The sequence below is a fragment of the Salmo salar genome, chromosome ssa12 (genome assembly GCF_905237065.1).
Source record: "Salmo salar chromosome ssa12, Ssal_v3.1, whole genome shotgun sequence".
Taxonomy (NCBI): domain Eukaryota; kingdom Metazoa; phylum Chordata; class Actinopteri; order Salmoniformes; family Salmonidae; genus Salmo; species Salmo salar.
The window spans coordinates 3,047,467-3,063,921 of NC_059453.1; the positions used below are offsets into that span (position 1 = coordinate 3,047,467).

Below are 16,455 nucleotides of genomic sequence, written 5' to 3' on the forward strand. Positions count from 1 at the left end.
CTGGGTATGAGCGCTTTATGGAAGAGACGACACGCCGTACACCTCCTTCTCCGGATAAACTGCCAGCCTGTATGCTCTGCAGACAAAATCATAAGAAAAAAAGAGTCTGGTACCGAAACTAAATCACAATGTATTTATAACGAACACGTCACGTTTAAGGTTGACTGTGTTACCATCACGATAAAAAAAAACAGCACTGGTGACAATGTTATTATTGCGGGTGTAGTGAAATACTTGTGGGAAAAAACAACTTTATATTTCTGTATTTAAAAATATGGAACCATTTGGAACCAGAGGCCGATGCCACCAACATAGAAATATAAACAAATCTACCGCTTCTTAAGACTTGCTTAACAATGAGAATGACAGATCTATTAACACATATTTCTATGTGAATTTTAGTTGTTTCGACCAAAAAGTGACATTTCATATATATCCCCCCCCACACACACACACACACACACACACACACACACACTCCAGTCAGCTAGATGGCGGGATATGAGTCTTTGACGTATAATGTAGTGGACGGGGTGTTTCCTCGACGTCATCAACAACAGTCAGTCAGACACCTCGGGGAGTTTTCTAACCAACAAAACCGAAACATTATAGATGTTGAGACGCTGTCAGTGTATATAATTCACTGTGTTTTAAAACATATTTCTGTCGTATAGATAGTTACCTCCCTCGTTTAATTTCATATGTACGTTACTAAATCAGCAAGCTGAATAGCTCAAATAGCTTAGCAACTGGGCTAGTCTCACATGTTAACTAGCTGTTTTATTTATTTCACCAGCTAGTTAGCTAACATAGCTAACGTCCCCCGACCATGAGTTCACAAAACTACTCTCCTCCTGTTAAAGAGGAGGAGGAGGTCTGCTGGACGGAGAAAGAGGGTCTCGTCAAAGAGGAAGAGGAGGCTGTTACAATACAAAAACAAGTAGAGGGTGAGGCTGTTACCGTGAAAGAAGAAGAGAAAGACGTTTCAGTGAAAGAAGAGGAAAACGCGTTCAGAGTGAAAGAGGAGGAGGATGTTACAGTAAAAGAAGAGGAGATGGAAGTGACAGTGACAGAAGAGGAAGACGCGTTCAGAGTGACTGAGGAGGAAGAGAAAGTGGATGCACCATCGAGAGCATCCTGTCGGGCTGTGTCACCGCCTGGTACGGCAACTGCACCGCCCGCAACCGCAGGGCTCTCCAGAGGGTGGTGCGATCTGCCCAACGTATCACCGGGGGCAAACGACCTGCCCTCCAGGACACCTACACCACCCGATGCCACAGGAAGGATCAAAATATCACCAAGGACAACAGCCACCCGAGACGCTGCCAGTTCAGCCCGCTACCATCCAGAAGGCGAGGTCAGTACAGCTGCATCAAAGCTGGGACCGAGAGACAGAAAAACAGCTTCTATCTCAAGGCCATCAGACTGTTAAACAGCCATCACTAGCACAGAGAGACTGAAAAACAGCTTCTATCTCAAGGCCATCAGACTGAAAAACAGCTTCTATCTCAAGGCCATCAGACTGTTAAATAACATCACTAACACAGAGAGGCTGCTGGCTACATACACAGACTTGAAATCATTGGCCACTTTAATAATGTCCCTTTAATAATGTTTACGTATCATTTCTCATATGTATAAACTGTATCTCAGTCTATGCCGCGCTGACGTTGTTTATCCATATATTTATATATTCCTAATTCCATTCCTTCTACTTTAGATGTGTGTGTATTTGTTGTGAAGTTGTTAGATATTACTGGACTGTCGGAGCTAGAAACACAAGCGTTTCGCTACGCCCGCAATAACATCTGTTGCTAAACATGTGTACGTGAACAATAACATTTGATTTTATTTGTAGGATGCAGTTTTTGGACTGAAGGAGGAAGGAGAGAGAACTGACACATTGGTGGAGGAAGAGGAGGAGACAGGAGACCTGATTAACACCAGTAAGTACTGTTTTAAAACAGGAAGGAGGAGGAAGAGTGTTTTAGTGAGGAGGAGGAGGAGGAGGAGGAGGAAGAGTGAGTTCTGGAATAGATTTGACTCCAGGATGACAACAGAGGAAGAGTGTTTTAGTGAGGAGGAGGAGGAGACCTGGAATAGATTTGACAACAGAGGAAGAGTGTTTTAGTGAGGAGGAGGAGACCTGGAATAGATTTGACAACAGAGGAAGAGTGTTTTAGAGAGGAGGAGGAGACCTGGAATAGATTTGACTCCAGGATGACAACAGAGGAAGAGTGTTTTAGTGAGGAGGAGGAGAGGAACTAGAATAGATTTGACTCCAGGATGACAACAGAGGAAGAGTGTTTTAGTGAGGAGGAGGAGGAAGAGTGGGAGGCGGTGTTAAAGAGATTCTAGAGTGAGAAGGTGTGGTCTCAGGTGTTGTTTCTAAGCAACAACCAATCAACCCTGGATCGTTCTACTTTATTGGATCACTGATTGTGTTGTGTTTTTTTATTTTTTATTTTTTGCTGTTCTTTTTGTTGTTGTTCGTACTAGAGAAGTTTCCGGTGCGTTCTGCAGTACGTTCCTGTCCGCTTTGCCCCAAGGTGGTGGTCGGCTTCAGTCAGCACCTGAGGAACACGCACAACGTAAGGAACACGGAGGAGAGGATCCTCCTTTGTAATTGGCAGTCTGGCCGCGTCAATATCAGAAAGGAAACGTGTCCAGTGACGGGATGTTCCACACGCGTCAGTAGACTGGATCGACACATGGAGTCCCACACGGAGCTCAACAGATCGCAGAGGAGACGAGCTTTAGAGGAACTTAGGAGACGGCTGACCATGGAGCGGCTGGCCACGTTGAGGGCGTCCAACCCTGTCGTACCGCTGGCCACCCGTTTGGATATCGCGGACGGTGGTGCGAAGCAAGAAGAGGAGGACGACTCTTTAGATTCGCTGCTGACTCCTTTGGAAGGGGAGGAGGAGGAGGAGGAGGACGTGAGCTGCGAAGCTTATTCCTGCCACTGCCAAGCGCCGATCTTGAGGCTGCGGAAAGCTTTGCAAGAGCGGGATGAAGCCCTGACCAAGATAAGTGAGACCATCCGATCCGTTAGAGAGGACAACCTAAAGCTGATCTCTGAACTGAATAGAGCGAGGAAGAGGTACCAGCTACTGAAAAGGCAGAAGACGAGTGTCGGGGCGAGGACGGCAAATGCGAGGTCCAGGTTTCAGACCGAGCCGTCTCCTCTTGCGTCAGACACAGAACAAGGGGAGCTGCAGGAGGACCAAGACGTGGGTTCAGGGGCTCAGACAGAGGAGGACACGGCGCCTGGATCGAGCAGCCAAATTCCCTTCCCGGGCTCTGCTCTGAGTAAGTACTGTCTTTAAATAGTGTTGTTATTTTTGAAAAGTATTTGGAAAAGCCTAAAAGGCCAACTGTTTTTTGTTTTTGTTTGTTGTTTTGTTCACATTGTTAGAAATGTGTTTGAGATCCACAGTTACAGAGCCTTCAGACAGTATTCACACCCCTTGACTGATTCCACATTTTTTGTTTTTGTTACATCTTGAATTTAAAATGGATGAAATCGATTTTTCTCCCCCGCATCTACAGACCCCATTATGACAACATGAAAACATGTTTGTAGTAGTAATGTTTGCAAATTTATTGAAAATTAAATACAGAAATATTTTCATTTACATAAGTATTCACACCCCTGAGTAAATCCATTTAAAATCACCTTTTGGCAGCGATTACAGCTGTGAGTCTTTCTGGGTAAGTCTCTAAGAGCGATTACAGCTGTGAGTCTTTCTGGGTAAATCTCTAAGAGCTTTTCACACTTAGATTGTGAAACATTTTACCCATTATTCTTTTTCAAAATTCGCCAAGTTTTGTCAAATTGTTTGTTGATCATTGCTAGACAACCATTTAAGTCAGATTTAAGTCAAAACTGTAACTCGGCCCACTCAGAAACATTCACTGTCTTCTTGGTAAGCAAGTTCAGTGTAGATTTGGCCTTGTGTTTTAGGTTATTGTCCTTCTGAAAGGGGAATTCATCTCCCAGTGTCTGGTGGAAAGCAGACTGAACCAGGTTTTCCTCTAGGATTTTTGTCTGTGCTTAGCTCCGTTCTGTTTTATTTATTTTTTATCCTGAAAAACTCTCCAGTCCTTAACAATGACAAGTATACCCATAACATGACGCAGCCACAACTATGCTTGAAAATATGGAGAGTGGTAACTCACATTTAGTTTTTACCCATTTACCAATAGGTGCCTTTCTTTGCGAGGCATTGGGAAAAAACCTCCTTGGTCTTTGTGGTTGAATCTGTGTTTGAAATTCACTGCTCGACTTGAGGTGATGTAGTCATTCAAAAAATAATTTTAAAACACAGTGAGTCCATGCAACTTATCTTATACCTGGTAAAATAAGGGTTAAATAAACTTGTTAAGAGACATTTTTACTCCTAGGCTGAACATAACATAAGGGTTTGAAAACGTATTGACTCATCACATTTCAGCTTTTCATTTTTAATTAATTTGCATGAAAAAAATGTGAAAAACTTGACATTATTGGGGTGTTGTGTGAAGACCAGTGACAAAGAAAATATAAAGTTTTAATTAATGTTAAATTCAAGCTGTGACACGACAATAAGTGGAAAAAGTCAAGCACTGTGAATACTTTCTGAAGGTCCTGTAAAGTTTAGGGTCCTCCGCTGCGTCTAGCCTGCTTCACTCTTCCCCAGACCCCCACCCGTCCTCCTCTGTGTCTGGCCTGCTTCACTCTTCCCCAGACCCCCACCCGTCCTCTGCTGCGTCTAGCCTGCTTCACTCTTCCCCAGACCCCCACCCGTCCTCCTCTGTGTCTGGCCTGCTTCACTCTTCCCCAGACCCCCACCCGTCCTCTGCTGCGTCTAGCCTGCTTCACTTTTCCCCAGACCCCCACCCGTCCTCCTCTGCATCTGGCCTGCTTCACTCTTCCCCAGAAACCCACCCGTCGTCCGCTCAGTCTAGCCTGTTGGAGCACAGACCATAACAATTTCACCGTACCTACAGTTCTGTCTGTCCTGACTGTGCAGGTGGACTATTAAAATCTAAATAGAATCAAATGCTTCTCTGCCTTCAAATTTATTTGTGTTTGAAACGGATTAGGAAAAAACAGCCTGTCTGATTTATGTTGCCTTGTGAGATCTGTTTTAATAAAGTCCTAAATGTAATGTTTCTTTGATTAGGTGTGTTTATAGAAGGGTTCAGGAAGACCTGTGAAGGCCCCAATCCAAAATGTTATGTTTCTTTGATTAGGTGTGTTTATAGAAGGGTTCAGGAAGACCTGTGAAGGCCCCAATCCAAAATGTTATGTTTCTTTGATTAGGTGTGTTTATAGAAGGGTTCAGGAAGACCTGTGAAGGCCCCAATCCAAAATGTTATGTTTCTTTGATTAGGTGTGTTTATAGAAGGGTTCAGGAAGACCTGTGAAGGCCCCAATCCAAAATGTTATGTTTCTTTGATTAGGTGTGTTTATAGAGGGGTTCAGGAAGACCTGTGAAGGTCCAAATCCAAACAATAAACTGAAGCAAGATTGTGCCGCAAAGATCAAGATGGTGCAGCAATTTTTGACGTACATGGCGAAGGATGAGTTTTATCCATCCGCTCTCACTTTCCTGACGAACCACGACAACATGAGGAGGTGAGCAGAGGATCTGTCTATCTCTTTAGTCTCATCGGCGTTCATTAACAATACACTCATTGATTGTGTGTGTGTGTGTGTGTGTGTGTGTGTGTGTGTGTGTGTGTGTGTGTGTGTGTGTGTGTGTGTGTGTGTGTGTGTGTGTGTTTAGATGGTTTCAGACTCTTCAGAAGAACAAGGCCGTCGCCACGGTCAACCACTACGCCTCGACGATCGGTGCGTTTCTCCAATACTCCGAGGAGACGCCTCCGCCTGGTTGCCGGCTGACCAAAAACCATTGGAAGGAGATCAACCGGGCAATGAAGGAGATTAACGAGTCCGTGAAACGACCCGTTTCCAGGAAGGAAGGCAAGGTGGTGTCTATAAAGAGCCTGCTGGAATGCCAGTCTCTTGCCAAGGTCAAGATCCCTCAAGTGCTGAGTAAGTTGTTTTTTTCTCTCAATCTGTGATACCATCTGTTATTCCACTCTTCTAGCCGTCAGAGATGTTTACAGGACATTATGGAAGCTGTCTGTTGTTATTATAGATGTTTACAGGACATTAATGTCTGTTATTATTATAGACGTTTACAGGACATTATGGAAGCTGTCTGTTGTTATTATAGATGTTTACAGGACATTATGGAAGCTGTCTGTTGTTATTATAGACGTCAGAGATGTTTACAGGACATTGTGGAAGCTGTCTGTTATTATAGACGTCAGAGATGTTTACAGGACATTATGGAAGCTGTCTGTTGTTATTATAGACGTCAGAGATGTTTACAGGACATTATGGAAGCTGTCTGTTATTATTATAGATGTTTACAGGACATTATGGAAGCTGTCTGTTATTATAGATGTTTACAGGACATTATGGAAGCTGTCTGTTGTTATTATAGATGTTTACAGGACATTATGGAAGCTGTCTGTTATTATTATAGATGTTTACAGGACATTATGGAAGCTGTCTGTTATTATTATAGATGTTTACAGGACATTATGGAAGCTGTCTGTTGTTATTATAGATGTTTACAGGACATTATGGAAGCTGTCTGTTATTATTATAGATGTTTACAGGACATCATGGAAGCTGTCTGTTATTATTATAGATGTTTACAGGACATTATGGAAGCTGTCTGTTATTATTATAGATGTTTACAGGACATTGTGGAAGCTGTCTGTTGTTATTATAGACGCCAGAGATGTTTACAGGACATTGTGGAAGCTGTCTGTTGTTATTATAGACATCAGAGATGTTTACAGGACATTATGGAAGCTGTCTGTTATTATTATAGATGTTTACAGGACATTATGCTGTCTGTTATTATTATAGATGTTTACAGGACATTATGGAAGCTGTCTGTTATTATTATAGATGTTTACAGGACATTATGGAAGCTGTCTGTTATTATAGATGTTTACAGGACATTATGGAAGCTGTCTGTTATTATTATAGATGTTTACAGGACATCATGGAAGCTGTCTGTTATTATTATAGATGTTTACAGGACATTGTGGAAGCTGTCTGTTATTATTATAGATGTTTACAGGACATTATGGAAGCTGTCTGTTATTATTATAGATGTTTACAGGACATTATGGAAGCTGTCTGTTATTATTATAGATGTTTACAGGACATTATGGAAGCTGTCTGTTATTATTATAGATGTTTACAGGACATTATGGAAGCTGTCTGTTATTATAGATGTTTACAGGACATTATGGAAGCTGTCTGTTATTATTATAGATGTTTACAGGACATCATGGAAGCTGTCTGTTATTATTATAGATGTTTACAGGACATTGTGGAAGCTGTCTGTTATTATTATAGATGTTTACAGGACATTATGGAAGCTGTCTGTTATTATTATAGATGTTTACAGGACATTATGGAAGCTGTCTGTTGTTATTATAGATGTTTACAGGACATTATGGAAGCTGTCTGTTGTTATTATAGATGTTTACAGGACATTATGGAAGCTGTCTGTTGTTATTATAGATGTTTACAGGACATTATGGAAGCTGTCTGTTGTTATTATAGACGTCAGAGATGTTTACAGGACATTGTGGAAGCTGTCTGTTGTTATTATAGACGTCAGAGATGTTTACAGGACATTATGGAAGCTGTCTGTTGTTATTATAGACGTCAGAGATGTTTACAGGACATTATGGAAGCTGTCTGTTGTTATTATAGACGTCAGAGATGTTTACAGGACATTATGGAAGCTGTCTGTTATTATAGATGTTTACAGGACATTATGGAAGCTGTCTGTTGTTATTATAGACGTCAGAGATGTTTACAGGACATTATGGAAGCTGTCTGTTATTATTATAGATGTTTACAGGACATTATGGAAGCTGTCAGTTATTATTATAGATGTTTACAGGACATTATGGAAGCTGTCTGTTGTTATTATAGATGTTTACAGGACATTATGGAAGCTGTCTGTTATTATTATAGATGTTTACAGGACATTATGGAAGCTGTCTGTTATTATTATAGATGTTTACAGGACATTATGGAAGCTGTCTGTTATTATAGATGTTTACAGGACATTATGGAAGCTGTCTGTTATTATTATAGATGTTTACAGGACATCATGGAAGCTGTCTGTTATTATTATAGATGTTTACAGGACATTGTGGAAGCTGTCTGTTATTATAGATGTTTACAGGACATTATGGAAGCTGTCTGTTATTATTATAGACGTATACAGGACATTATGGAAGCTATCCTGTTTTTATTCTCATGTTCCAACAGAAATCTTGGAAGAAACGAGGACACAGAGGAACCAGAACCGGTTTTACGGATTTCTGTGTGCCTATTTTACCTCCATGTACGGCCACAGCCCGGGCCTGTATAGAAACATGACGGTGAAGGAGGTGGAGGAGGCCCAGTGGGGCCTGTCTGGGACCTGTCTGATCAACGTAAGTCTATAACTGTACATCTGAACGTGGCCCAGTGGGGCCTGTCTGGGACCTCTCTGATCAAAGTAAGTCTATAACTGTACATCTGAACGTGGCCCAGTGGGGCCTGTCTGGGACCTATGTGATCCAACGTAAGTCTATAACTGTACACCTGAACGTGATTGGTTGGTTTTTGGAAACGACTGCAGGCACCGCAGCGTTAATGCCTGTTTGTTTTTTTGGTTTTTTTCATTTCCTAACAGGTGGGAAACACACAACAAATGGAAACCACGATCCAGATGTCGCTGACCAAAGAAGAGTACACTTGGTTTTCAGACTTCCTGAAATTCAAGCACTTCCTCCCAGGGGGAAAGAAAGCCCAGCACTTTTTTTTCAATTCCACCAACACTGAGATCAGGAATCTACCGGTCTACCTGAAAGAGGCGTGGAAGGAGATGGGCCTGCCTGAAAGCCCTAACTTCACCGAGCTGCGGACTTCCATTGTCAGTCATGTCAGTCAGATGGGGGGGTGATATAAATAAAAATATTCTATGCCACGGCTGTCTGAAAACCATTGACTAAAATATCATCTTTTATCTGTCTTGTTTGTGTCTTAACAGGTCAAAAACGTTCTCCCGAATGCCGACAGGGAAATGCTGGCCGACTTCATGTGCCACGACAGCCAGGTGAAAGACAAACGTTACGCGATGAATCCTTCCAAAGCCGGTGAAACCAGCGCCTTCCTTGAGACGGCGTCGAAGGGAGAAGATACCACACCACTGTCGCCGCAGAGAACCAGCCCTCCACCTCCAGAAAGAGGAAGACGAGAGAGGGCGACTCCGTCTCCGAACGAAGCACCAACCCTGAAGAGATCGAGGTGCAGTACCAGGAGTCTGACACGTTCGCCGGGTAGGGAGAGGAACGAAGCACCAACCCTGAAGAGATCGAGGTGCAGTACCAGGAGTCCGACACGTTCGACGGGGAGGACCAGGAACGAAGCACCAACCCTGAAGAGATCGAGGTGCAGTACCAGGAGTCTGACACGTTCGACGGGGAGGACCAGGAACGAAGCATCAACCCTGAAGAGATCGAGGTGCAGTACCAGGAGTCTGACACGTTCGCCGGGGATGACCAGGAACGGAACGGACGGCCAGACAAACCTCTAGTAAAATAACATATCCAGAGACGACGCGTTTAGATTACAAAGATGCACTTGTACGCCATTTAACAGTCGAGAACAAACCGATTGATACTCGGAAGAACACATCGCCGCTCGCCTCCCACTTTGTCGCGCTGCGTATGATGTATGACGCTGCAGGGTATGAAGCAGCTGAGGTCCGTTTTAAAGAAGGATGAGGAAGTGCACGAGGAAAGACGAGGGGTTTGACCTCTGACAGTCAGATGGAAGGAGGGGAGCTGTCTTCTGAAGAATGTTCGACTTTCTCACATTTATACACACCACACACACAGACACACACACACACACACACACACACACACACACACACACACACAGGTTGTTGATTCAGACTCCTGATGGAGACATTATAACAACGAGAGCTTACACAATATTAAAAGTCATTTAATTTCATTTCTTGTTTAGATTATTCAATAAAATGTTGTTGCTAGTTCTCCACTGTGTTGTTTTCATTTCAGACCGTGAGGTTGAATTTAAAACAGGGTTGAGTGAAGTAACATAGGATCATATCTCAGGGAATGTCAAAACAGGAAGGGAATGTCAAAACAGGAAGGGAATGTCAAAACAGGAAGGGAATGTCAAAACAGGAAGGGAGATTTAAAACAGGAAGGGAGATTTAAAACAGGAAGGGAGATTTTAAAACAGGAAGGGAGATTTTAAAACAGGAAGGGAGATTTTAAAACAGGAAGGGAGATTTTAAAACAGGAAGGGAGATTCGAAACAGGAAGGGAGATTTAAAACAAGAAGGGAGATTTTAAAACAGGAAGGGAGATTCAAAACAGGAAGGGAGATTTTAAAACTGGATTGAGTGATGTAACAGTTATGAAGGGAGATTTAAAACAGGATTGAGTGAAGTAACAGCAAATACGTTGAATGAGAAACTTCTGAGCGTGTAGATCTTCACAAGGTTGACGAAATGACCTCATATCTTTTCAGTCTAATACCTCTATTTACTGCTGTTGTTCTCATTAGAAGCTTTCTGTAAGTAACTGTCCTCTCCATGTTTTAGTAAGTATACTGAACAAAAAATGTAAACACAACAGTGTTGGTCCCTATGTTTCATGAGCTGAAATAAAATATCACAAAAAAAGCTTCTTTTTCCCCCCCCTCTCAAATTTTGTTCAGCATTTCTCGTTTGCCAAGATAATTGAACCACCTGACCAGGTGTGGTATATCAAGAAGCTGATTTAAACAGCATGATCATTACACAGGTGCACCTTGTGCTGGGGGACATTTAAAAACTGCACTCTAAAATGTGCAGTTTTAATGCCACAGATGTCTCAAGTTTTTTTGGGGAGCGTGCAATTGGCATGCTGACTGCAGGAATGTCAAACAGAGCTGTTGAATGTTCATTTCTCTACCATAAGCTGCCTCCAAGGTCTTTTTTTTTGTTGAGAATATGGATGTACGTCCAACCGGCCTCACAACCGAACACGCCAGCGCCAGGACCTCCACATCCATCGTCTTCACCTGCGGGAGGGGAGGGGGGGAGGTGCTGAGGAGTATTTCTGTATGTAATAAAGCTATTTTGTGGGGGGGAAAACAATTTCTGATTGGCTGGGCCTGGCTCCCTAGTGGGTGGGCCTATGCCCTCCCATTCCCACCCATGGCTGTGCCTCTGCCCAGTCATGTGAAATCCATAGATTAGGGAGATTAGGGCTTTCAATTGATTGATTTTCTTCTATGAACTGTAACTCAGTAAAAGAAATCTTTGCAATTGTGTTGCGTTTTATATTTTTCGGTCAGTATAGTTAGGCTTAACTGTCGTCTCGAATTTTAGCTGGAATTTAGCGCTCTGAACTTCCGTGGTTCAATATAGAGGGGGTCGGTCGGTCTCCCGCCGTTCATATTTACACTCATCGGTTGGAATCGGCGGTTTGCTTTACAAAATAAATGTCCCTCACTGAAAGGAGGGATGTATACGGATACAAATTGTGAAATCATGCCATATTTGGACTAGATAAAGCTAAACAAGGTTGGAATGTTGTTATATAAATTCAACAAAATACAATAATTAGTTAATTTGACTTTATTTATTATTATTTTATTTTTTTTATCAGTTGAAAACGCATTATGGATGATATTAGACATCAGAATTGAATTGACGCCATACTTCTACGTCACTGTACAGCCTTACCTACAGTATGAATTGTATCAGTCAAAATAAAATAAAAATGCATGAAATGAAATCTATGTATTCACTACTGTAAGTCGCTCTGGATAAGAGCGTCTGCTAAAATGACAATTTTTTTTTAAATGTAAATCAGTCTACTCAGCGATGTCCGTATTGTGGGATTGTGGGAAATCCCCCATCCCAGTCAGTCTATTGTGTGTATTGGATGTTCATATTGCACTGTACAGCCTTATTCATTTTGTTAAGGGGTAGATCAGCTTTAATATTGCAGATAGATTGTAGCTTCCATCCATGTAATTGTCTGCATCATTTCCAATCCCCCCATTTATATATATTTTTGTAAATATATACAGTACCAGTCAAAAGTTTGGACACACCTACTCATTCAAGGGTTTTTCTTAATATTGTACTATTTTCTACATTGTATAATAATAGTGAAGACATCAAAAAATATGAAATAACACATGGAATCATGTAGTAACCAACAACAAAAAAAGTGTTAAACAAGATTCTTCAAAGTAGCCACCCTTTGCTTTGATGACAGCTTTGCACACTCTTGGCATTCTCTCAACCAGCTTCATGTGGTAGTCACCTGTAATGCATTTCAATGAACAGGTGTGCCCTTGTTAAAAGTTAATTTGTGGAATTTATTTCCTTCTTAATGAGTTTGAGCCCAATCAGTTGTGTTGTGACAAGGTAAGGGTGATATACAGAAGATAGCCCTATTTGATTCCATATGTGTTAATTCACAGTTTTGATCTCTTCACTATAATTTTAAAATGTAGAAAATAGTAAAAATAAAGAAAAACCCTTGAATGAGTAGGCGTGTCCAAACTTTTGATTGGTACTGTATTAGTAATCAAGTTTAATTATTGCCTTGCAGTGTACACAGACGGTTCCAAGGATCCCATGAAAAGAGTTTACAGAAGCAGGTGTATTTCTGAGTTACACAGACGGTTCCAAGGATCCCATGAAAAGAGTTTACAGAAGCAGGTGTATTTATGAGTTACACGGACGGTTCCAAGGATCCCGTGAAAAGAGTTTACAGAAGCAGGTGTATTTATGAGTTACACGGACGGTTCCAAGGATCCCATGAAAAGAGTTTACAGAAGCAGGTGTATTTATGAGTTACACGGACGGTTCCAAGGATCCCATGAAAAGAGTTTACAGAAGCAGGTGTATTTCTGAGTTACACGGACGGTTCCAAGGATCCCATGAAAAGAGTTTACAGAAGCAGGTGTATTTCTGAGTTACACGGACGGTTCCAAGGATCCCATGAAAAGAGTTTACAGAAGCAGGTGTATTTCTGAGTTACACAGACGGTTCCAAGGATCCCATGAAAAGAGTTTACAGACGCAGGTGTATTTCTGAGTTACACAGACGGTTCCAAGGATCCCATGAAAAGAGTTTACAGAAGCAGGTGTATTTATTCCTGAGTTCCATGTTAATCTGTATAAGAGACTAACACTTGATTTATCTCTATATTCAACAGAAATGGTTGAGATAATTGTTGGATTACAATGGATAGAGGAGGTGCACCCAAGAAGACTAGTGATATGATGTTGGGGACTGCATCAGTTTTGTAGTGGATAGAGGAGGTGCAACCAGGAAGACTAGTGATATGATGTTGGTACTGCATCAGTTTAGTAGTGGATAGAGGAGGTGCACCCAAGAAGACTAGTGATATGATGTTGGGGACTGCATCAGTTTAGTAGTGGATAGAGGAGGTGCAACCAGGAAGACTAGTGATATGATGTTGGGGACTGCATCAGTTTAGTTGTGGATAGAGGAGGTGCAACCAGGAAGACTAGTGATATGATGTTGGGACTGCCTCAGTTTAGTAGTGGATAGAGGAGGTGCAACCAGGAAGACTAGAATTATGATGTTGGGGACTGCATCAGTTTAGTAGTGGATAGAGGAGGTGCAACCAGGAAGACTAGTGATATGATGTTGGGGACTGCATCAGTTTAGTAGTGGATAGAGGAGGTGCAACCAGGAAGACTAGTGATATGATGTTGGGGACTGCATCAGTTTAGTAGTGGATAGAGGAGGTGCAACCAGGAAGACTAGAAAATATATTGGGACTGCATCAGTTTAGTAGTGGATAGAGGAGGTGCAACCAAGAAGACTAGTGATATGATGGGACTGCATCACTTTAGTAGTGGATAGAGGAGGAGCAACCAGGAAGACTAGTGATATGATGGGACTGCATCAGTTTAGTAGTGGATAGAGGAGGCGCAACCAAGAAGACTAGTGATATGATGTTGGGACTGCATCAGTTTAGTAGTGGATAGAGGAGGTGCAACCAGGAAGACTAGTTATATGATATTGGGGACTGCATCAGTTTAGTAGTGGATAGAGGAGGTGCAACCAGGAAGACTAGTGATATGATGTTGGGACTGCCTCAGTTTAGTAGTGGATAGAGGAGGTGCAACCAGGAAGACTAGTGATATGATGTTGGGGACTGCATCAGTTTTGTAGAGGATAGAGGAGGTGCAACCAAGAAGACTAGAAATATGTTGGGACTGCATCAGTTTAGTAGTGGATAGAGGAGGTGCAACCAGGAAGACTAGTGATATGATGGGACTGCATCAGTTTAGTAGTGGATAGAGGAGGTGCAACCAAGAAGACTAGTGATATGATGTTGGGACTGCATCAGTTTAGAAGTGGATAGAGGAGGTGCAACCAGGAAGACTAGTGATATGATGTTGGGACTGCATCAGTTTTGTAGTGGATAGAGGAGGTGCAACCAGGAAGACTAGTAATATGTTGGGGACTGCATCAGTTTTGTAGTGGATAGAGGAGTTGCAACCAGGAAGACTAGTGATATGATGTTGGGACTGCATCAGTTTAGTAGTGGATAGAGGAGGTGCAACCAAGAAGACTAGTGATATGATGGGACTGCATCACTTTAGTAGTGGATAGAGGAGGTGCAACCAGGAAGATATGTGATATGATGGGACTGCATCACTTTAGTAGTGGATAGAGGAGGTGCACCCAGTAAGACTAGAAAATATGTTGGGACTGCATCAGTTTAGTAGTGGATAGAGGAGGTGCAACCAGGAAGACTAGTGATATGATGGGACTGCATCACTTTAGTAGTGGATAGAGGAGGTGCACCCAGTAAGACTAGTAATATGATGTTGGGGACTGCATCAGTATTGTAGTGGATAGAGGAGGTGCAACCAGGAAGACTAGTGATATGATGTTGGGGACTGCATCAGTTTAGTAGTGGATAGAGGAGGTGCAACCAGGAAGACTAGTAATATGTTGGAACTGCATCAGTTTTGTAGAGGATAGAGGAGGTGCAACCAAGAAGACTAGAAATATGTTGGGACTGCATCAGTTTAGTAGTGGATAGAGGAGGTGCAACCAGGAAGACTAGTGATATGATGGGACTGCATCAGTTTAGTAGTGGATAGAAGAGGTGCAACCAAGAAGACTAGTGATATGATGTTGGGACTGCATCAGTTTAGTAGTGGATAGAGGAGGTGCAACCAGGAAGACTAGTTATATGATACTGGGGACTGCATCAGTTTAGTAGTGGATAGAGGAGGTGCAACCAGGAAGACTAGAAATATGTTGGGACTGCATCAGTTTAGTAATGGATAGAGGAGGTGCAACCAGGAAGACTAGACATATGTTGGGGACTGCATCAGTTTTGTAGTGGATAGAGGAGGTGCAACCAGGAAGACTAGAAATATGTTGGGACTGCATCAGTTTTGTAGTGGATAGAGGAGGTGCAACCAGGAAGACTAGTGATATGATGTTGGGACTGCATCAGTTTAGTAGTGGATAGAGGAGGTGCAACCAAGAAGACTAGTGATATGTTGGGGACTGCATCACTTTAGTAGTGGATAGAGGAGGTGCAACCAGGAAGACAAGTGATATGATGTTGGGACTGCATCAGTTTAGTAGTGGATAGAGGAGGTGCAACCAAGAAGACTAGCAATATGATGTCGGGTCTGCATCAGTTTAGTAGTGGATAGAGGAGGTGCAACCAGGAAGACTAGTGATATGATGGGACTGCATCAGTTTAGTAGTTAATAGAGGAGGTGCAACCAGGAAGACTAGTAATATGATGTTGGGGACTGCATCCGTTTTGTAGTGGATAGAGGAGGTGCAACCAGGAAGACTAGTGATATGATGTTGGTACTGCATCAGTTTAGTAGTGGATAGAGGAGGTGCAACCAAGAAGACTAGTAAGATGGTGTTGGGGACTGCATCAGTTTAGTAGTGGATAGAGGAGGTGCAACCAAGAAGACTAGTGATATGTTGGGGACTGCATCACTTTAGTAGTGGATAGAGGAGGTGCAACCAGGAAGACTAGTGATATGATGTTGGGACTGCATCAGTTTAGTAGTGGATAGAGGAGGTGCAACCAGGAAGACTAGTGATATGATGGGACTGCATCAGTTTAGTAGTTAATAGAGGAGGTACAACCAGGAAGACTAGTAATATGATGTTGGGGACTGCATCAGTTTTGTAGTGGATAGAGGAGGTGCAACCAGGAAGACTAGTGATATGGTGTTGGTACTGCATCAGTTTAGTAGTGGATAGAGGAGGTGCAACCAAGAAGACTAGTAATATGATGTTGGGGACTGCATCAGTTTAG

At 42.4% G+C, this 16,455-nt stretch overlaps 1 protein-coding gene across 2 annotated transcripts; it reads left to right on the top strand.

Moving 5' to 3' along the window:
• The first annotated feature begins 546 nt into the window (after positions 1 to 546).
• LOC106563979 (uncharacterized) lies at positions 547 to 10,798 on the top strand. Of its 2 annotated transcripts, none has more exons than XM_014129935.2 (8): positions 547 to 1,357; positions 1,859 to 1,946; positions 2,500 to 3,312; positions 5,449 to 5,623; positions 5,775 to 6,043; positions 8,363 to 8,529; positions 8,772 to 9,011; positions 9,129 to 10,798. In XM_014129935.2, exons 1-8 carry the CDS (start codon positions 830 to 832, stop codon positions 9,672 to 9,674), a joined length of 2,826 nt encoding a protein of 941 aa, XP_013985410.2. In that variant the 5' UTR covers positions 547 to 829; the 3' UTR covers positions 9,675 to 10,798. The 2 variants fall into 2 exon arrangements, with proteins under 2 accessions (XP_013985410.2, XP_045546443.1); XM_045690487.1 differs by having other exon boundaries at positions 8,772 to 9,020; positions 9,129 to 10,793.
• The last annotated feature ends 5,657 nt before the right edge of the window (positions 10,799 to 16,455 follow it).